The sequence below is a fragment of the Protopterus annectens genome, chromosome 16.part0, assembly GCF_019279795.1.
Source record: "Protopterus annectens isolate FY-2018-M chromosome 16.part0, PAN1.0, whole genome shotgun sequence".
NCBI classification, from domain to species: Eukaryota; Metazoa; Chordata; order Ceratodontiformes; family Protopteridae; genus Protopterus; species Protopterus annectens.
In genome coordinates this window covers 126,282,856-126,305,659 of record NC_056750.1, presented here as the reverse complement: position 1 = coordinate 126,305,659, position 22,804 = coordinate 126,282,856, and the positions used below count along the sequence as shown (strand labels likewise).

Sequence of the window (22,804 nt, the reverse complement as noted above, 5' to 3'; positions counted from 1 at the left end):
ACAGTGTAAGTCACTACCTGTTTGCCACAAACCCACTTATTTGCTAAATGTTGATGGGAAGGTAATACACACATATTCCTTGATATCAAACAACAGATCTCAAATTTTTTTCTGATTAGTATGAAAAAATAGTGTACTGTTTAACTCACGCTGTGGATGTAGACCAAAGTAACAGAAACAATTACTCACTAAAGGAAAACACATCAACAAATTATTTCTAAAAGGCAGTAACTGAAGATGACATAACAGAAGGGTATTGTGTCCATCAATGCCAGTGAAGTAGCAGGTTTAGAGTGGCCTTATCTGCAGACAAGGGGTCATTTGCTTGAAAATCTATCTGCCAGCAACTGATAGCTAGTACAACCTCAATTTTTACAACACTTTGCTTTCAGAGTATAACTCTCAACCTCTTACAGAATTCTGGATAAAGTCAAAAATACTGGGAGGACAAAAGCCCATAATCAGGGACAATTTTTAAATAGTGTTCTTATGAACTTAGAAAGTTGCTAGAACAAAAGGTATTGAATTTGCATGCATTTTCTGAAGAATATGAGGTCTGAAACTCAAATGTCTGTCATTGTTTAGTGACTTCAATACTTGATGATTTGCCAGAAAACAACAGCACACAATTATGTGGCAAAAACATGGATGCTCTGCGAAATTCAGAACAGTTGAATGGTATGGTCCAGAGTTTTTCATACAGCAAGATCAAAGAACACAATCTGATGACAGAAAGAGGACAGCCTAGCAATGGTATGAAATATTTTTCACAGACAAGGTAGTGGATGTATGAATTGGCTTTCTCGAATTGCACAAAGTGTGGAACAGATATAAAACTAATGCAAGGAGGATAACCACAAACTCCATAAAATTGGGCAAATGCACATATCTCTAATCAAAACCAAATACAGTCAGTTACTTTTAACATAAACACTGACTTTCCAGCAAAGTTTGTGGCAAACATGAAAGTCACTAGAAGACTTCATCATCATGGGAAAAAGGATGCTATTTTTTTCCTTTTTTTTTGTTAAGCATCTTCTACCCTTGAATAAATGTACTTAGTAATTTTTTTTAGATCCTTACCCCTCTGCTGAGGAATATCCCACATTCTAAGTGTTTTGTCTTCGGCCACAGTCAGGAAGAACGGTCGAGTATCACTTACAGCAGCTGCATGGACAGGTCCTGAGTGCCCTGCTAGTGTGCATATTTCTTCAGCCTGCAGGGAATAAATTGGGTACTAATCATGCAAAAATATGTATTTCTTTTTTAAATACATTTATTAAATTATCACGTAAGACATATACACACATACATTAATAGAAAAGAAAACAAGCTATATTAAATATCTTCCATGTACATACATTATACATAACACATTTTCTTTCTTTACAACTGTCTTGCAGTCCAACATTACGTAAATTGCTCAACTGCTGCCTTCCCTTAAACCTCAATCCTCCTACTCCTGAATATTATTCTCCATGTATTATTCATACAAATTCAATCTATATCCAAGTCATTTACTCCTTCCCTTTTCTAAAGATATATTTTCCAGTTATTTTATCTCTTTATTCAGCAGTTCAGATACAGTTGGTTTAGATTTTTTCTTCCATTTTCTAGTGACTTTGTTTCTGCAACATAATTAAACTTAAGGCTTTACTGTGTTTAGGCAATTCACATCCTATGGCGCAGTTCAAAAGAACCATTTCCTTTGTTACCGCAATTTGTTCTCCAAATACTTGTGACAAAGTGTTTCATAAGGAAGATTTAAAATTGGACAACTCATTACACTCCCAAAGAACATGTTCCTAGTTACCTCTTTCTTCCCCATCACACCTCTGACATTCGCTATCTACCTAAGGAAAACTTCTTTGAAGTCTGTTTGGGTATAAAAGTACTCATGTAAACATTTCCAAGCAAAAATCCTAAATGTTATGGACTATAATGCATACTTGGGAGACGTACATATGCCCTTCCATTGTTCCATTAGAAAATGCTTTCCCAGTCTCTCTTCCCAATATTTACTAACTTCCTCTGAATGCTTCTTATAGTTATAATGCAGTATATTATATATGCCCCACTAATTACCCTTCTTAACAGCAGCTTCTGTTCTAGATTTGACTAAAAACTCTGCTACAGCAGGTCTTGTACTTACAACCCTCTTGTGATGCCCCACTCTGGACCAGTAGACAAGGAGCCTGAATCCTCACCACTGACACTAGTGAGGGACATTTACTTGGAACAAAAATGGATACACTCAGTATTTTCAGATGCAGCTTTCTGTATCAAGCACAATTTCCCTAAACACACACACAGGGAACACACTCAGACAGGGGTCTGGATTTCTCTTTCTGTCTCCCTCCAGGTCCCCAGTAAGACTCCCCACTGGCACAGCTATAGAGTTGAGTCCTCAGCAGTGTCTCTAAGCCACGTCCTCCAGCACCCTCTCAGTGCTTCATGTCCCTGCTCCAAGCAGCTGACACACACACACACACACACACACACACACACACACACACACACACACACACACACACACACACACACACACACACACACACACACACACACACACACTTGAGATTTAATTTTCACACATGCACACGCATATACACAAACACCTGGGAAAGGCTGGCACAGATTTACTAGCTATGCCCCCCTTCTGCTCAGACTATAAAGCAGTTACTGCCACCCGGCACTCCAAAACTAGCTACTCTAAGGCTCTTACAAGGGTACTCAGTTATACTGACTGAAATTAATATTAGTACAAATGGTAGTGTTTGACCAATGCAGTAAGGCTTTCAGGAGTGGCCACAGAATCATCAGATAGTTATGAGTAATCTCAAAGTTTAAAATATGCTCTAAAGAACCAGCAACAAGCAGAGCAATGGAGATATTCTTTTCTCCATTGCTTACTTTACCGAGCACTGATATACTGGGTATGTGTGGGAACTTAAGTCTCATATGCATGTGCAGTACATCAACACAAGGAAGCAGTATACCACCAGCCATGGAAGAACAGTAATGTGTTGTTATACAAAGACATTATTTAAGAAAAGTATTTTTTTTTCTTAAATAATGTCATTGTACAATAGCAATAACCGACTCCGTGGTTATGGTATATTGAAATTTACCCATGGTTGGTTTTATTTAATCACTCAGGCTTCGCCCTCTTGATTAAACCACACCAACCATGGGTAAATCTTCACTATACCACACTGACATCGTCGGTTATTGCTATATTACAATGGTGTCATCTGGTCAGGAAGAATGTGTGCAGGGGGTGAACAGTGGACTGTGGAGAGGAGGTACAATCATGTGTGTGTGTGTTACACAAATAAAAACATTAATGTTGTGTATTTTTTACAAAGTGTCCCAGTTTCACACGTCATACTGCTTTACATTTTAGAAAAGGGTATGCTAATGTCATAAGTATTCACTTCATAACATTCAATGTTGCTGAGTTAATAAGCAAAGACATATGCCACACAAGTCACGCCAAAATGCCTAGCTTCCTTTAAAACAAAGTTCTGATAAATAATTTTGTGTGTAAGATATATTCTGCATAGGCACTTTTCATAATCAGTATTTCAGCAATTGCTTGTAATATAAATCATTTCAAACTGCTTAGTCACTGTAATGTCGGTGCAAAGCATTCTGTTGCTTACAGCCTGTGTTGTCTCAGAAAAAATAAAATCACATCAACAGAAAATAAATATTCTTCATTTGGGATGTGGAATGCAACTTACAGGGTGGATTCTCGCCATCACAATAAAATATTATTAAAAGACTGTCTAATCTTCAGAAGGTTGGCATAATGATACAAAGACATGGTATCTATATAAAGACAGCAGCTCTATTTTATAGCCATATTACGGTCATCACAGGTCTGGCTAGGGAATGAAGAACAGATCATTTAACAGCCCTCCTCCGTGGAAAGGGGAGAGGGCAAAGGTCTGGAGATACGTGCCTTACTGACCCCTGAGGAGGACTAAAGGCATGGCAGCTATCTAGTTTCTTTAATGGCAGCAGTGAACAGCATCACATGGGCATACCGTCAGTGCATGTCACTTCTTGGAAGCATGTATGTTGTTACTGCATTTCACTGCTGGGAATGTGCATGCTGTCACAGTGCACGTCACTGCAAGTCACTGCTAAGGAGCATGCATACTGCCACTGCTAGGATGCTTGTGCATGCTGTAAAAGCATGTCACTCTTGGAGAGACTACATGCTGTCAGTGCATGTCACTGCTAAAGAGAATGCAGACAGTGACCATCACTGACTGGCTGCATGCATGCTGTCACTCCTAGGAAGCCTGCATGCTGTCACTGTTAGGGAATATGAATGTTGTCACAGCATGTCACTGCTAGGAGCTTGCATGCTGTCAATGCCAGTCACCACTAAACAGCATGCAAACTGTCAGAGCAAGTCACTGCTAGGCAGAGTACATGCTGCCACTTCATGTCACTGTCATGCAGTAAGAGAGCTCTTACTGCATGTCAATGCTAAGCAGTGCTCATTCTGTCACTGCATGTCATTGCTAGGGAGTGCACATGCTGCTACTACATTGTACTGTTAGGAAGCATGCATGCTATCACTGCATGTCAATGCTAGGGATCCTACATGCTTTCAATGCATGTCACTGCCAGGAAGCACGCAGGTTGTCAGTGAAAGTCACTGCTAGTCAGCCTGCATTCTGTCATTTAATCTCAAAGCTATGGAGTGTGCATCCTGTCACTGCATGTCACTGCTACAGAGCATGCAGGTTTGTCCTTCTTGAACAAGTGTTTTACTGCTGTCAGTTTCAGTGGATAATCAGGGTGCTCCACATATTACAAAATGGTTGCAAGGGCAATAATGATCTCAAAAGAAGGGTTGGCTTTAAAGGAAGGTTAAAATTTTAAGCATCACTGCACAGTGGGTTCCAAATGATACACTGAATTAACAAAGTTCAGATGTGGTCACAATTGCACCTTTCAGAAAAAAAAAAACATCAATAAGCTGACAAAGTTACTTCAGGATCCAGAAGAACAAAACAAATGAATGAGAAAGACGCATGGGGTCCATATCTTAATCTATATTTTTACTTATTAGTTTTGTATGTTGAACAAGTAAAATTACTCCTTTATAGGACCTTTTACCTTTGCCCGAACCCGAGCTTAAACACAGTTCAGTACAGACACACAATTAAGAATCAACACATTTGTGTACAAAATCACAAAGCCAAAATGTGCTATAAGTACATTAATATAACACTTGTATTAGTTAAACTAAATACATCAGACACACACTAGAAAAAGGTTACATTCCTATAAAGCAGAGAGAGCTCCTTCTGTAGCAGATGTTTAACAGCAGGCCTGCATAAAGAGTTGCATCTAACCATGAAAGACTCATTAGGCCACTACCAAGCAGAGGTAACTTCCATAACTAGTACTGAGTACCATAACATTTTCATCAACTCTTTTTAGTAAGGTAATCCTACAGTAAAGCCATGAAAACATTAATGCTTAAAACATTTCCAGTATTTGCAGGAATGTCATTTCAGACAAAGGAATCCAAGGTGAAGAAGGCATTGTGGCCAAGGTGTGTTTGGGTATGGGAATAGCACATGGCAAAGGAGGAGATTCAAGTCATCCAGTAGAATGGAGAGACCTGGCAGCCTAACACCAATACTATGCTGAATGGTCAACACATAATCTAGAGCAGACTTGTCCAAGCCGCGACCCTCAGAGGTCTTCCATGTGGCCCGTGACCTATAACTACAACATCGAAATACGCATGCAACAAAACACTTTTTTTTTGCGCCCGTGACCTGCAACTCTAACGTCAGTGTGCGCATGCGCCAAAGCACCCTTCTAGTTTTTATTTTTTTGCGCTAAAGATGGATCTGTGTTTTCATGCCATTATTTCTTGCTGAAGAATCAGTGTGTGTGTGTGTGTGTGTGTGTGTGTGTGTGTGTGTGTGTGTGTGTTCTAGCCGAAGAGGGACTTGTGTATGGATTTGCCGCTGTTGCCTTTGAAAGGGACAGCACATACCTGTGTTAATAGGTAAGTATGGAGTGAGTGCATGCATGAAAGCAGAATTTTTGTATGCGTGAAAGTAGAAGAGTGTGTGTGTGATATGTGTGCATGACAGAGAGAGACACATGCACATGTCATTTCAAAGCATGTTTTTCTTTGTTGCAAAAGAAGGCAGGATTGAATGAGCCATATAATGCTTAACTGACAATGATGGGATAGAAAGATTATAAGTGACTGTATAATGTTTGCAGCAACAGTTGTTTCAGTAGTGTCTGTGATGCATAACTATTTTGGGGCCTGTGTCCCACTTTTATTTTTTGCTTTATCCAGATTTCTTGCTCTAAGGTTGAGAGGTATGGTTCCATAATAAATCAAAAGGTTGTATTTACCTTGGAAGAAACCAATGCCATAGGATAAAAAAAATACCAAAACTGTAAAAATAAATCCACAGGTGGTGTGAACAATAACACTCGAAGTCCCAAAATAAGTACCTCTATTGTGCCTGTTCTTAAGAGAAAAGCTATGTATGTATAAAATGGGGTAATACACTTAAGAATTAATCACATGATTATTGTATTATTATAGATATTTAAGTGTTTGGTTTTTTGAATTCATGGTTCTGATGAAGTCAGTTTGACATAAGCGCTTAACCCCTTAACACTTGTTTTATTAAATGTGTTGTACTTGTTTTGGGACTTTGAGTCTTATTGGTCACACCACCTGTGGATTTGTTTTTACAATTTACCTTGGAAGACTTTTCAGCATAATGACGAGAAACAGATCCTTTTTAATATCTCTGCTTATTTCCAATATAAACTGCCATGTAACCTTGCAAATAACCTTCTTATTAAGCTACTTTAATTGTTTTGGAATTGACAGACATTCTTCATTGGTTTGGATGTAAGCACAGAGTGCTAATGTGACTTTGATTTCTTGCAGCAGTCTGCGGTTTGCTTATCACAATAACTTTTCTGTGTTTCTGGGTGTGTAATCAATTTAACAGTTTTAAAGATGTTTTCCAAAAATAAATAAATACATAATAAATAAAAAAATAATTCTCTCTGCCCTTTGAGCTATTGACAGAGTCTGAGAATTTGTTTTTTCCAAAAGCGAAGGTCAGCATTACAGCTCAGTAAACTGTCAGTCTGTGAATAATTTTTGCACAAATTAAAATGTATGAATGTCAGATGGTTTTAGATTGGAGGGAAATTATATGTTTACTTCAGTATGTAGTATGATCTTAGAGAGTTTATGGATTTCTTACTGAATTAATTTTTGCTGAGCAGTTGTTTTGTTGATTTACTAATGGTCCTTTTGGTGGTGGGAAATTGCATGGATGAATCCATCTCTATTATGATTTTTTTCAAGCTATTTTGACTTCCAGACAATTTCATTCAGAGAGTGTGTGTGTCAGAAAAATATGTATTAGTGTATGTATTAGTAATATGCTTAGTGCATTTAAGGCTTGAAAAGGGTTAACACATTTATTCTATTTCACACTGCATAAAATCTGTACGAATTGCAGAAACTTTCTAACCTTGTATTGAAATAAATATGCGCAGTTATAATCTTTGCTTATGCTTTGGAAATTTACAGGAAAGCAGATAATTTCTGCTTGTGTCAGGAAAATAATGAATAGATGTATGAGACTTAGACACGGAGTTCGTGCTGTGAGAAAATACACAGCTGCAGGAGCTATAGATAACCAGAACAAAGACTGCTTGAAAATATGAACTGCAATCAGCACTTGCTTATGTCTGAGCTAGAAAAGTACCCTGAAATGTAACACATGTATTAGAACTACACAATAGAAGCTTGTAACGGGCTAGAGCCCACCAAGGCCAGGTTGTTTTTCTCAAAATGTTTTTCATAAATCCAGTCATGTCAGCAGAAAATCTGAGTAACATCTGCTGTAGAACAATACTGAAAGTTGTGTTTGAGTACGTCAACCACAGAAGGCAATGCCTTGTAGAACAGTATCTTTGAAGTTTTTTCCTTTGACAGATTCCTTCACTTCACTTTGCCTCGGATCAGACAGGCCAGGTGGCTTGAAACCGTACGGGGAAGAAACCACATCGGTTCTTCTTATTTTGAAAAGCCCTCCGACTGAATTGTCGTACAAAAGAGGCCAGCCACTTTCTGATCTGCGACTGAAGGACGGGTTTTTCACGAACCAGGTGATCAATCACGAAGGCTCAGGTAAGGTGAATCTACTTTTTTTTTTTGTTTTAGATCAGGGACTAGATTTGTATTGTTTTTGTCAGGCTGTATTTTTACAAGTCAGGGACAGAAAAGATTACTGTCTTGTCATAGATCAGGGAAACAGAGTAGGTAGGCAGTCATTCTGAAGAGACTATAACAAAATCCGTGGTACCACGTTAAAAATAAGGAGTTACATAACGATTAAAAAGGGTAGAATAAAATGGGTAATAATTGCACAAAAAGACCCCAAAATCCACCGTTAACCAAAGATGCAAAATACATGCAGTCACATGACGCAAAATACATTTTTATTATTATATGGTGGCATAGGAACATTGGACTCAGATCTTGTTCATTTTTTGACTCAGACTGATCTCCTTTTTGTGCTATGAACAGAGTTGTAGGGTCCTTGTCTCTTTTATGTTTCATAAACAACAGACAGTTTGGGAAAATTGCTCTATTTTTTGTATTAGGTTGTATGATAATATTTCATTATTTGATTTTTCATTTACTATGAACAATTGTTAACAAGTATTTTAGCAACAATTATTGTTAGCCAAGCGATTGCCTGACCATTATATGCAATTTAGTGATGTTGAATTCTATTCACAACAGTTGTTTATCATACAAGGGTTTGATTTCCTTTTGGACCTACGTATCGCCCTTAGGTGGCTATTTATATTTAATCCATTTATTAAACATGTTATTTCCAGAATAGGTCTACACTCTTTGGGAGTTGCTTTTCACAGCATCGTAGGCCATACTTTGTTTAACAGGAATGCTTTTATGAATACTATTGTTCTGACTTGTATTCTTGGTTTAAGAGTAGAGGTTTGAATTTGTTTTGTACCATCATTGTATTTTTGGTGTTTACCAATTATACTATTTTAGTCAAGGGTATCCTCCATTCCTGCTTATCCAAAATGCTTGACTCCCTAAATTATCTTTGCTGGTTTATAACAGAAAAAAATATATATATTATTTAATTAGACCTATTTTGTTCTTTTGAACTATGTGTGGTGAGCTGTTGGGGCTGGCCCCCTGATCCTCAGTGGTTCAATTAGACAATAATTCACAACTGTCAGACTGGGTGCAACCATCTGCCACTTGTTATTTTTGGTTATAACCATACTCCATAGTATTAATTAATTAGACAACTTTTGGTCCTTCCAAAACATTGTAATTCAAGTCTTTATAGTGATTATTTTTATATCTGGTCACTTTACTTGAAATATTATACATCACTTATGGTTTATTGACCATTGGTGGTTTTAGGCTTCATCTGGCTTTGGGAACGTAGCAATTTAAGCAGGTGGGACTTTGGCCTGTCAATTCAAGTTATTATTGTTCCCTTTAAATTCTATTGATGTGGTACGCTTAGTTGAGGCCATTATTGTCAATTTCATTATTTGGCTTATCATTACAATCATTATAATGGACCTATTTAATCTGGTCTCCGGGCTTTCAGCTGACAGAGAAGATTTGAGTGTATTTGGCCTTGGTGTCTGCTCTACTAGTAATTCTTCTAATGACCCCTTGGGACCTGAACCGTCATATAGTTTGGCCTTTGATAATCTTTACAAGCATCTTAAAATGTTAAGATCCAATGTTTGGCATTCCAAACATTTTAAGGCCTATATTGCAAAAGGCATTACTCCCAGGGGTCTTAGAATTAGAATACAACCCCATGTGGGGCAGCCGGATGATGAACTTAATAGTCAATGATCTAATATACAACAGCAGGCAACAATGTCATTTGTTGAGGCTTTGTCCAAATATTATGACAGAATTATAGATTCTGAAATTAATACAGTAACCGAGTTATGTAATGATGTACAAAAATTTGAGGGTGAAGTATTCTTTAAGAAATATATTAACAAAGTGGCTAATGATCTCACGAATCTTGAGGAACAGTTAAAATCTAGAAAAATTTAAAAATTCAAGCGTGACCAATCTGATTATCAAGGGGCCAACCCTTTCAGCTACCCTTCTAAACATGTTCGATTTAACCCACAACCGGTCAGAACACCAAAAAGGAAAAGACCCAGGTCTATATTACGTAAAAAATCTGTAGCTAATGGTTCATCTACTGATGAACCTTCATCGTATACAGATAGTGACATACAGCCAGCATCGGATTCACCAAACCCTAAAAGAGTTCAGGATTTTGCCCCTTTAGGGGGAAATATAAACGTGGGGGCAGGAAACACAAAAGGAATCGAGAACATTCAGAGTTTGCTAAAATTGGTAACGCAGAAATAAATCATGATGTTCACTCTAATGTTTTAAATTTATCTGATTTTGTTCTGTCACCGTCCCATTTGGCTATTCTTAATAAAGGCTTAACTTTCATTCCTGGTTTTGTAATATCTGAGGATTTGTTGGCACAAGATGTTATGTCATTTTGTAGAACTCTCAATTTGAAATTACAATTTGGGGATGGGGTTGCATCATATGATCATGATAAATTCATATATCATAAATCAAAATATCTTCCTCCGATGCACCCTATTGTACATTTTTTTCAGAGCACTATTCTCAAAGATCTACATTTTACCAGCTCTGGAACCCGTTTTAAACCCAATAATTTGTCATCTAGTGAAAAACAGGCTATTTCTGAACTACAACAAAATAAGGATATAGTTATCATCTCAGCAGATAAAGGTGGCGTAGTTGTTGTCATGAATTGGTCGGATTACGACAAAGAGGCTAGGAGACAATTATCTGATAGACGTTACTATGCTGAAATGTGCTTAAATCCAACATATAGATTTAAGAAACAGATTGATGAGCTCCTTATTAATGCTAGAGATACTGGCATTATAACTACTGTGTTTCAACAACTAACTATCCAGGATTCTATTAATCAATATATCTATTTTCTTCCAAAAATACACAAGGATCCTGTGCACCCCCCAGGTAGACCAATTGTCTCTGGTTGGGGTTATCTTACTGAACCGTTATCCTTGTTTTTGACCAGATATCTTAAGCCTTTATTGACCCATGTTCGGTCTCGCTTACAAGATACAACTGAATTCTTACACATTATATCAGATACACAGTTGGAACCTGGTTGGCTGATGTGTACACTTGATGTAAGTTCCCTGTATACCAACATTCATCATGAGGTGGGTTTGGAAGCCTTGACTCATTGGCTCAGTAAGGCACATTTATATGAATCAGATTTCAATTCTTTTCTTGTTGGCCTTGCAGAGCATGTCCTTACCAATAACGTCTTTTTTTATCAAGACATCTGTTTTTGGCAGATCAAAGGTACAGCAATGGGAGCATCTTTTGCTCCCATTTATGCTGACCTTTTCATGGCATATATTGAGGCACATATCATTTATAATAACAGCCATAACATATATCTTTCAGAAATTGATATCTGGAGATGTTATTTGGATGATTGTTGGATGGTGTGGAGGGCCGATGTTGAATACCTAACTGAATTTGTCTCATATTTGAATGACAATAAATGGGGTTTACAGTTTACTGTTAATTACGATCTTGACACAATAACTTTTCTTGATGTGTTAATAACAAGACAGCCAGATGATACCCCAAGCACACAGGTTTTCAGAAAATATCCTGAATACAACACGGTCCTACACGCATCCAGCTTTCATCCTCCACACATTGCTAAAAATATACCCAAATCCCAATTCATACGTATGAGGCATATCTGTTCCAATGATGATACTTTTCAAGAACACTGATGTGACCTCACTAACAGATTTCGAGCTAGGGGATATCCTATGGGACATGTTCTGAAGGCCAGCAATTGGGCCAACACCTTATCTAGGCAGGATTTGTTAACCTATAAGTCTAGGGATCAGGGGACCACACAGCCGATCAGGTTCGTAGCAACATATGCTAGGAATGTAGATGTACTCATCAACAGTGTCCAGAGGAACTTGAATATTTTACTAAGTTTACCAGAATTATCAGACATATTACCGGACAGATGTTTATTTTCATTCCGTAAAGGAAAAAAATTGGCGTCATGCTTTAATCATTGTAAACATACACATAATGAAAGGAATGTACAGTTTTTACAAACTACCATGACTGGGGAACCTCTAGTTGGGTGTTTCCCCTGTGGTCATTGCAGTAATTGTGACAAAATTACAAAATCCAAAGAATTTACTAGCAGGAATTGCTCAAGGGTCTATGATATTCCATTCTTTGCAAATTGCAGCACTGACTGGCTTGTTTATCTGGCCACATGTATTTATGGGTCTTTCTATGTTGGCCAGACATCTCGTCCATTGAGATTACGAATTTCTGAACATGTGAGTAATATTAAAAATAAGAAAATGAATAATGCTTTGTAGAAACACACTGTGAAACATCAAACTGCCAAATTTTCTTTTATTGTGATCGATTTGGTCAAGGGTATTAAATTTAATAAAACAGGATGGCACTCAATGCTAGATACTAAAGAAAAGAAATGGATCACAAAACTAGGTGCACTTTTTTCACCTGGACTAAATGAGCAATTTTGAAATGAACCAATAAGATGAGTTTATAATACTATTTAAACTGTAACATCTTTCTAGTTCTGTTTCTCACTGAAGAAGGCTGTGTTTTTTTGCCAGCCGAAACCGGTCTGTATTGTCCTGATGTTACTACAAGGGATTTAGTAATAAAGTATTTTATATTTTATCGGATTTGTACCTAGGTTGCTGGCTCAGTCTTGTTGTTTGCAAAATACATGCAGTCCCAGCATGCTGATAATATTAACTACTACTCAAAGTGGGTTAATAAGTATGAATTTGATGGTAAATTAGAAAAATCCTCGCTTATCAAACTTGTCAAACAGCTTAAAACCGATTCTAAAGGTCGGGTAAAAAAGCAGCACCAATTAGGAATTCCTCAGGCACACAGGTGGATTGAGGAGGTAAACCGTAGGGAACAAAAGAATAATAAATCAAAAGCAATGTTTTTAGATAAGGAGGACAATAACTTAGTAATAGCATCGGCCCCTCCGCCTCCTTTACCAGAATATGAAGCACGTGAACAGGTTAGTCCACCCCCACGATATCCTGCTGTCACTGAAAATAGAGACATTACAAAAGCAAAACCGTTTATTAGAGATCCCATCGAGACCAGGTCTCGAACACGGGCAGTTAACTCAAAAGGGGACATTGAATTATATCAAATGGGTAGGAATTCACGATCTATGAGTGAAGAAGAAATATGCCCACTTATAGAAGTACCTAATCCTCAGGCAGGGCAAGAAGGTCAGGACCCAACTATTCTAGTGTATAGACCCTGGACTCCAGAAGATATCCGGAAAGCCACTGAGGGAATTCCACATCCAAAAGTTAATTTCAGAAAGTTCTTAAAAGATTTACAAGGAATGAGGCTAAGTTATAATTTAAACGGAGAAGAGGTAGAAAAAGTAGTCAGACAAATTGTGGAACCAGATTGGCACATGATTAGTGGCAACTGGAATCCGCGCTCAGACCCCTCCCACATAGCAGCGCAGAGTTGGACAACAGAGTGAAAGGTCTTACAGACCGAATCTCTGAGAAATGGAAGCCTAGGGCAGACTGGACTTGCATTAACCAATGCATCCAACAAGAAGGTGAAACTATTGACAGACATTATGCCAGACTGTTAGAATGTTTTAATAACCATTGTGGAATGCAGGTTCCTGAAGATCAGACACAAGATTCCCCATATGAGCAGCAGTTAAAGAATGCATTTTTGAAAGGCAGCATTGCACCCATAAGCAGTTTTATTACAAAGCACATGGTAGATCATCGTACAAGCAGGCTACAGTCATTACTTGAATATGCTAGGCATGCCGAAAGGCATTTTAATAGCAAAAAGAAAAAGAAAGCCCAAGTATTTTCTGTAGAAGATGTAGCAGAAGTTTATGTAGTACAGTCCAGGGAAAAAGGGCAAGAGAAATGCCCAGGGAAACAAACAATCTGATCAGCGATCAGAGGACTTTGAAGGGTGAAAGAAAAGGGGTGAATGTTTTAAATGTGGTAGAAAGGGACACTTGGCAAGGGATTGCAAGAAAAACAAGAAGGCAACCACGGAAGACAAGGAGGGTGAGAAATGACTATATGATAGTCAAGAATCACTAGAAGGGGATAGCGGAGAAAGGACAAATGAGAATGTGATAGAAGTAATAGAGGAAGTGCAGGAAGTTACGGATAGTGAAGAAAATGAAATATTGGATTTAGCTTTATTGAGCTTAGAGCTCTATTTAGCAGACACAAAACCAGAAGTTACACTCTTGGTGGAAGGGAGGGAAGTCAAATTCTTGTGTGACTCAGGGGCATCACGGACCCTGATACATCCCTCCAAATTGCCAGAGAATTCAGAGTCACTTGATTACATACTAGTGAAAGCAGCTAATGGACAGCTATATCAGGAGCCCCTCTCCCATAATATTGCAATAACTGATCCTGTTTCTGGATTGACCCAGAAAAGCAAAATTGTTGTTTCCGCAAAATGCCCAGTAAACCTCTTGGGCAGAGACCTTATGCAGCTATTTGGTATAGCAGTATTTCTGACTATGCAGGGTATGGAAGCACAGCGACAAATTGATACCTTTGCAGTGCAGTCGGAGGGTGAAATGTTCTATCGGTACAGCCAGGACTTGGTTACGACTGGTCCAGGGGCAGTGACCAAAGAGTCGATGAACATAGCCATCAGCAAGTTCCCCTCCCTTGACATTGATAAACAACATTTGTTGCACTGTACTCTGTATTATTGTAACACACCAGGACCCGATAAGGAATATGAGCAAGAATTGTTTAGAAATCGTGCAAACAGATTGATATTACGAAATCTGTACTGGGACATGGAAGGGAACAGTGTAGCCAGCTGTTCATTGCCCCAGGAGTTCTTTGCACTCTATAAATCTAATCGATTACCACATGTTAGCTTAACTAAGGACAAAAATGTAAAATGGGTAGACTTCGGAGAAAAAGTCACAAGATGGGAAAAGCAGACAGAGTTAGAACTGTCAGAACAGGGAATACAAATGCAGAAGTTGAATTGGATAACTCAGACCCACCCAGCCGTGCACTTGCAGTCTAGCAGGGACAGCTGATTAGCACTCCTATTAAAGGAGAAAGAGAATGCCTTACAGAATATACCAGAAACTCTCTGGTCAACAGGAAAATCAAATGTAGGACTTATTCGTACAGTGGGACCAGTTACTATTACGCCAAAGTCAGCATTTAGACCACAAAAGAGACAGTATCCCTTAAGAAAAGATGCAGAGGTATGAATCAAACCTATTATAGCAGCTTTACTTAAGGAAGGGGTGCTGGTGGAATCTCCTGATTTACCATGTAACATATCCTTATTTCCTGTTAAGAAAGCGAATGGAGAATGGCATATGGTCCAAGATTTACAAGCTGTAAATGACACAGTAATACCAAGGGCACCTAAACACCCTGTTGAATGATTTAAAACCTCAACAGAAATATTTTTCTGTGGTAGATATCAGTAATGCGTTCTTTTCGATACCGATACACCCTGACAGCCAATATTGGTTTACATTCACATTTCAGGGGAAAAGGTATACATATACGTGACTACCACAGGGATATTGTGAAACTCCAACGATATTCTCACAAGAAATGGTAAGCAATCTGTGGGATTTACCCCACCAAGAGGCAGCCAGATTTTACTTTATGTTGATGATATCCTGCTGGCGGCCCCCACCCAGCAAGATTGCAAAGAAGATACCATAGCGCTATTACAATTTTTAGCCACTGAAGGACATAAAGTAAACAAAAATAAACTGCAGCTTTGGAAAAAACAAGTTAAATACCTAGGACATGTAATATCCAAAGAGGGTAGGACATTAGATGAGGACAGAAAAATAGTGATTTTGCAAGCACCAAAACCCACTACTAAGAAGGAAATGATGTCCTTCCTGGGTACGACTAATTTTTGCCGGAGCTGGATTCCAAACTATGCTTTGGAATCTGCACCGCTGACTAACCTGATATATAAAAAGCCTATGGCAGCACAGGATTTGTTACAATGGACACCAGAAGCAGAATCTGCTTTCTGCAAACTGAAACAGTTAATAGCGTCCTCATTAGTTTTAGGATTACCAAACTATCATAAACGTTTTTTCCAAACTGTAGATTGTAAGCAATGATATATGACGTCAGTGTTAACACAGCAGCATAGGGACAAGCAACGCCCTATTGCTTATTATTCATCACAACTAGACCCAGTGGCACGGTCTTTACCCCACTGTGTACAAGCAGTAGTTGCAGCTGCAATGGCAGTACAGGCTTTGGCCTCAGTAGTTTTATTCCACCCTCTCACTTTGAGAGTGCCTCATGCAGTCGCAATTATTTTACTGCAAGAGAAGGTAGCATGTCTTTCCCCTGATAGGCATCTTTCCTGTATGACTATATTGTTGAGCCAACCTCATATGACAACTGAACGATGCACGACTTTGAACCCTTCTACCTTGCTCCCAACCCCTGCAGATGGCACACCACACTGCAGGTGACTGAGCAAAAGACACTGCCTAGAAAAGATCTCACGGATGTTCCCTTGGATTTGCCGAGGTAACATACTACGTGGATGGCTCATGCAAAAGGGGTCCTGCAGGACAGAACCTAGTAGGATATGCAGTAGTTTCTGATACTGAGATTATAGAAGCGAAACCTTTACCACACAATTTATCTGCACAGACAGCAGAATTGATTGCCTTGACACGGGCATGTATCTTAGCAAAGGGTATATGTGTGAACATTTTTACTGTCAGCCAGTATGCTTTTTCTACTGTACATGTTTTTGCACAACAGTGGAAAAATCGAGGAATGATACCATCTACTGGCAAACCAATCAATCATGCACAGTTTATTTTAGATCTTTTAGAATCTATTCAGTTAGCTCAGAAAGTAGCTATTTGTAAATGCACAGCTCATACCAAGCAACAGGATAGGATTTCAAAAGGTAATGCAAGAGCTGATACAGTTGCAAAACAGGCAGCTTCAGAAGTATTTCTTTTGAATGAGGAATTACAACCCTCTGAGATTTTAGACTTAGAAATGTTAAAAACAATGCAGACACTTACTATGCAGGCTGAAAAACAAAGATGGGTAAGACAAGGAGCAATTTCTCAAAAAGGGGCTGTACATCTCTAAAGAAGGGAAACCGATATTACCATCTAATTTGTTTAGATATGCTGCTTTGTTGAGCCATGGGCAATGCCATGTCTCAACAGGGGGGATGGTACAGCTGGTGAACCGAGTGTTCACGACATATGGATTCTTAAACTATTCTAAAAAATTTTGTTTAATGTGCCACGTTTGTAACAAACATCATGCACAAGGGGCGTTAAAGCACAAGCAAGGGAGTTTCCCTACACCACCGTATCCGTTTCATACTATCTGTATGGATTTCATAGAATTGAACAAATGTGAAAATAACAAGTATTGTCTTGTCATTATAGATATGTTTTCCAGATGGGTGGAAGCCTTTCCAACTAAAAATCCAGATGCGGCTACCGTAGCGAAAATCCTCATTAAAGAAATCATCCCTAGATTCGGCATTCCGGAAAGGATCTATAGTGACAACGGTACACACTTTGTAAACCAAACCATACAACAGCTAAGTAAGCATTTTGGTATTTCTTTAAAGAATCATTGTGCATATCATCCGCAATCTGCAGGGTTAGTTGAGAGGCATAATGGGATTTTAAAGAGTAAGCTAAGAAAGTTAATACAGGAAACAAAGAGAAATTGGGTGCACTGTCTGCCCCAGCACTGTTGAGCATGAGAACTGTTCCGAATGCAAAAGGATTGACTCCTTTTGAGAAACTATTTGGAAGGGCTTATTATATACCTCAGTGGAAACTTCTCATGCCCGCAGACCAGGAAGCTGACTGTACACTAGCAAAGTATATGAGAAATTTGTTGAATTCTAAACATCTGTTGCAGTCAAATTCTGTTTCAGATAAAGAACAAACCAGACCATCAGAAGTGGCAGTGGATCCGGGAACCTGGATCTGGGTGAAGACAATAAAGAAAAAGAACTGGACGTCACCAAAGTGGGAAGGTCCATATCAAGTGCTTCTGTCGACACCCACTGCAGTCAAGATCGCAGAGCGTGCCTCGTGGATCCACCTGACGCACTGCAAACTAGTCAAGAACTTTGAACTGGACAAAGATCTTGTCACATGTCAAGAGCAAAATAATAGAATCCAGAAAAAACAGGAATGCAGAACAACCATTTCCTCAGAAGTATTGCATAATCATCCTGTTAACTGTACTAGTGACAATAATCTTTTTGTTGTGGCCATTCCTTTTTCCAGCCACACAAACTGAACTGAATAAATGTGAAGCATTACTCATAGACTGGCACCCAAACTTCAACACTTACCAGGCAATTAAATATGTGTATGCTGAGACTTTCAATGTTTCGAATTGCTGGATTTGCACAGCTTTGCCGACAGCATATGGGGGGTTATTAATGACTGTAGTCCCCCTAGGGGTCAACGAGACCTGGGAAAACTTGATTTATGATACCTCAACCATTACATCATAAGATAAAATAGTATTGCACTTGTCTATTCCACAAAAGGGAACTGTGTGTTTTTGTAAAAATGATACTGTTCCGGTGGGTTAGAGCAATTGCAATGTGACTGTTCCTTATAAATGTTACACTAAAGCTAACAATGCAGGTTCTTATTGTAATACAAACTATGATTCATTTCTTGAACTGATGCAAAAAAACAACTGATGAAGTAAAACATAATTCTGTTCTCTATAAACAACTGTCTATAATTGATAGAAAAATGTTTCATGCAGGACAAGTGTATATTCATAGTAAAGTTACTACTAAAGTAGAGGATTGTTATTTTGTATGTGGCAAAAAGGCATACAAGTGGTTACCTGAGAATTGGTCCGGCAGTTGTTTTTTTGGGCTACCTGCTTTCGGCCATACGACACACTGCAGTTTTACCTCGAGGGAAAATTTGGAATGTCCGAAAGGTCGACAAGAAACCCGTCAAGAAACCTGTAAATCCAGTGGGGCAAATCGATGCGTGCTGGAAAAAACATCATTCTATAGGCGATGGACTGACACACACATGGACTTCAGTGATACTGTTATATCGTGGGCAGGCATATTACCAGCATATGGAGCAACAAAATCGATCTGGGAGCTGAGAAACTGTCTAAACTTCTTGAAGTAATGAGTAATGCAACTTTTTTCCGCTCTCGAATTGGTGACTGATGAACTGAATGCCATGAGAACCGTAGTGCTTCAAAACCGCATGGCTCTCGACTTCACCCTAGCGGCGAGAGGTGGTACTTGTGCTTTAATCCAGGAGGAGTGCTGTTCGTATATTCCTGACCATAAACACGAGATAGACAATCACCTTGAGGTAATTCAGCAAGTGTCGGCCATGACCAAACCAGGACCAAACCCACTGACGGACTTTTTCCAGAAATGGTTTGGGGGGTGGGGTACTATCCTAATGAACATTCTGATTGCTATTTGTGTAGGAATGATCCTACTGGGAGCATGTGTTTGCTGTGGCATCCCCTGCATGGAAAGACTGATTAAAGACTTTATAGACATGTCAGTTTCTGAAACCTTATATCAAAGTACTGAGTTTGAAGAACTGTTAAAAGATTGAAAATGCTTTCATAAGTTTAAATTGAATGACTCTCTTAACTGCAAATCCTAAGTGGGAAGAGGTTAGGAGAAGAAAAAACTGTTTATGCTTATTTTGAAAGTAGAATAAAAATATTAAAAGGGGGGAAATGTCAGAAAAATATGTATTAGTAATATGCTTAGTGCATTTAAGGCTTGAAACGGGTTAACACATTTATTCTATTTCACACTGCATAAAATCTGTATGAATTGCAGAAGCTTTCTAACCTTGTATTGAAATAAATATGCGCAGCTATAATCTTTGCTTATGCTTTGGAAATTTACAGGAAAGCAGATAATTTCTGCTTGTGTCAGGAAAATAATGAATAGATGTATGAGACCTAGACAAGGAGTTCCGCTTGTGCTGTGAGAAAATACACAGCTGCAGGAGCTATAGATAACCAGAACAAAGACTGCTTGAAAATATGAACTGCAATCAGCACTTGCTTATGTCTGAGCTAGAAAAGTACCTTGAAATGTAACACATGTATTAGAACTACATAATAGAAGCTTGTAATGGGCTAGAGCCCACCAAGGCCAGGTTGTTTTTCTCAAAATGTTTTTCATAAATCCAGATATGTCAGCAGAAAATCTGAGTAACATCTGCTGTAGAACAATACTGAAAGTTGCGTTTGATTACGTCAATCACAGAAGGCAATGCCTTGTAGAACAGTATAAGAATAGCATACTTTCTGTTAGTAGTTAGGCAAAATCCTGTATTTGAATGTTTCTGTCTCCTTGCAGCAAGTTATTAAATGTGCCTTATCTGAACCTTACGTGTATTGGTCTTTGAAGTTTCTTCCTTTGACAGTGTGTCATGTGATTACTGAGGCTGCCTATTTTACAAGTAGGGTGTGTAAAAGAAACAGATTTAATATGTATACTGAATATATTTTTGCAAATGGAATTCTTAGATAAATAGGCCCCTCTTCTTGGGCAAGTAGACTTGAGTAACCAATATTAGATCTTAGCCATCCAGCTAGGAAAGTTTAGTATGCGGATTTTCCATCCGGTTTGATGAAGCCTATGCTACTTACTCAAGGAGTACATTTATGGCTATCCATCCAGTTGCCGTGTTGCTGAACTACATTGTTTGATAATGACAGGAGCTGTTTACAGAAGCTGAAGTTTTTGTGTCAAGAACCTGTCCATACAGAGTGGCTTGTTTATGTTGCAGTGAAGGCTGTTGTCTTTGTAGTGAGCGTTTTAAGTATAACCAGTACTTCTGAGGTGGAGGAAGTCTCTTTAAGGCAGGATCTTTCTTAGCTTGGAAAGCAAGCCAGTGATGAAATCTATAGGGGCCAGTGAGAGGCAGAGTATTGCAAGAAGCTTTTTAGTCTGTTTGAATAACTAAGTGAACTTAGTCGTTTGACCTTTTTTGTCAGAAATGGTTGTAGCCTTTCTTTTGGCAGGATGTTTTGCTGAGGCACATGTCAAAAGGGGCGTAGCACTCAATAATGGCTCTTATAAAGGAAGAATACAGGGATGTTATGACCTCCTTGTCCCTGGATGAGATACCCTTACTAATGAGGTGGGCCATGTAAAAAATTTCCATACAACGGAGACAACATGGTGGTCAAAAGTCAGGTTTCTATCAACCTGGGTGCCCAAGCACCTCACAACTGATTGCATGCTTACAACATTGTTATTAATGTTATAATTTGTGGGGACATCACTCTCCCCAAAAGGGATGATGATTCATTTTTTGGCATTTAGCTTGAGGCCACTTTTTTGGCACCAGTCATTTGTTTGAGTGAGATCCTCCTGTAGTTTATTCAGAATTGTTTTATTAAGTCAGTAATGTGAATTCTTTACTTTATTACAAATTTGCTGGCTTATTTTTGTGGATTATAGTATTGTAGGACTACTAATGTTGACATTTTATGTAGTTGGACTGCTGGAGTGGTTTTCCCAGTGCTGTAGTAAATATCTGTATATTTGTAGAAATATATATATATATATATATATATATATTTATTAACTAAGATGTTAGAGTTAACTGTTAGAGAATTAGAATGAGAATTAGAATTTTAAGGCAAATATTAGGCATTTCTTAAATTTATTCAATGTTCAACTGCCCCTACAGTACAGCCAGGAGGTTGACTTTGTTCGCCCGCGGCAGCGAAGAGTTAACTATATGATATCTTTTATATGCGGCCCTGGCAAGCCAAAAGGTTGGACACCCCTGGTCTAGAGCAATCAAGCTGTATAGTAAAGCACTGACTACCTGTTCCTTGTCAAGTGCACCAGTAAACCTGGCAGCCTAACTTATATTCAGCGGCAGACAGTGAATTCTGTTCATTCCATTAGGGGAAGCACCAACTATGACAGAATGCCCACACTCAACTACGTAAGGAACAGCCCAAAAAAAACTGCTTATACTGACATACACCAAGCTACCAAAGAAACCTGAATGAGCACAAGTCCAGGTACTTTTTAATTAAAACTTGCTATTAAGCCAGTGATGTTTTTAAAACTGATTTCTTCTATTGAAGATGAGAATGTTTCTAAAATAGGGATTAAAATAGACTCCAACAACAGAAAACACTGGTCAATCAGATCAGGGCTTAAACACAAAGGAGGTCATGAATGGAAGTAATGACAGTTCATACAGGTGGTGTTACATTTCACAGTGCACTTTTTATCAGAAAACTGCTACAATGATGTGTGGATGACAGACGAGGAGATCAGTGATAAAAGGTTTTATATCCTGAATAAATATTAGGATGTCAAATACTTTATTTTGATTGTCTTGACCTCAGGGATCAGCAGTGAATGTTCCAAATCTTCTTTAGGCCTTAACTAACCCTGCAGGTGAGACAATGTTTCCTTCAGGCTAACTCTTGAGAACCAAACAACATATTAGCACTACGGGTGTCACTTCCTGAAAGTCATGTTTATCAGTCTCCAAGAAACACAAAC

General features: G+C 38.5%; 1 protein-coding gene across 1 annotated transcript in view; it reads right to left on the bottom strand.

The window, feature by feature from the left end:
* The window catches only part of TEP1 (telomerase associated protein 1), a 2,704,809-nt gene that overhangs the window by 405,857 nt on the left and 2,276,148 nt on the right, over window positions 1-22,804 (bottom strand). Inside the window, exon 44 of the mRNA XM_044058078.1 lies at window positions 1,084-1,216. Within this exon, the coding sequence (XP_043914013.1) occupies window positions 1,084-1,216 (133 nt within the window). The remainder of the gene's footprint in view (window positions 1-1,083; window positions 1,217-22,804) is intronic.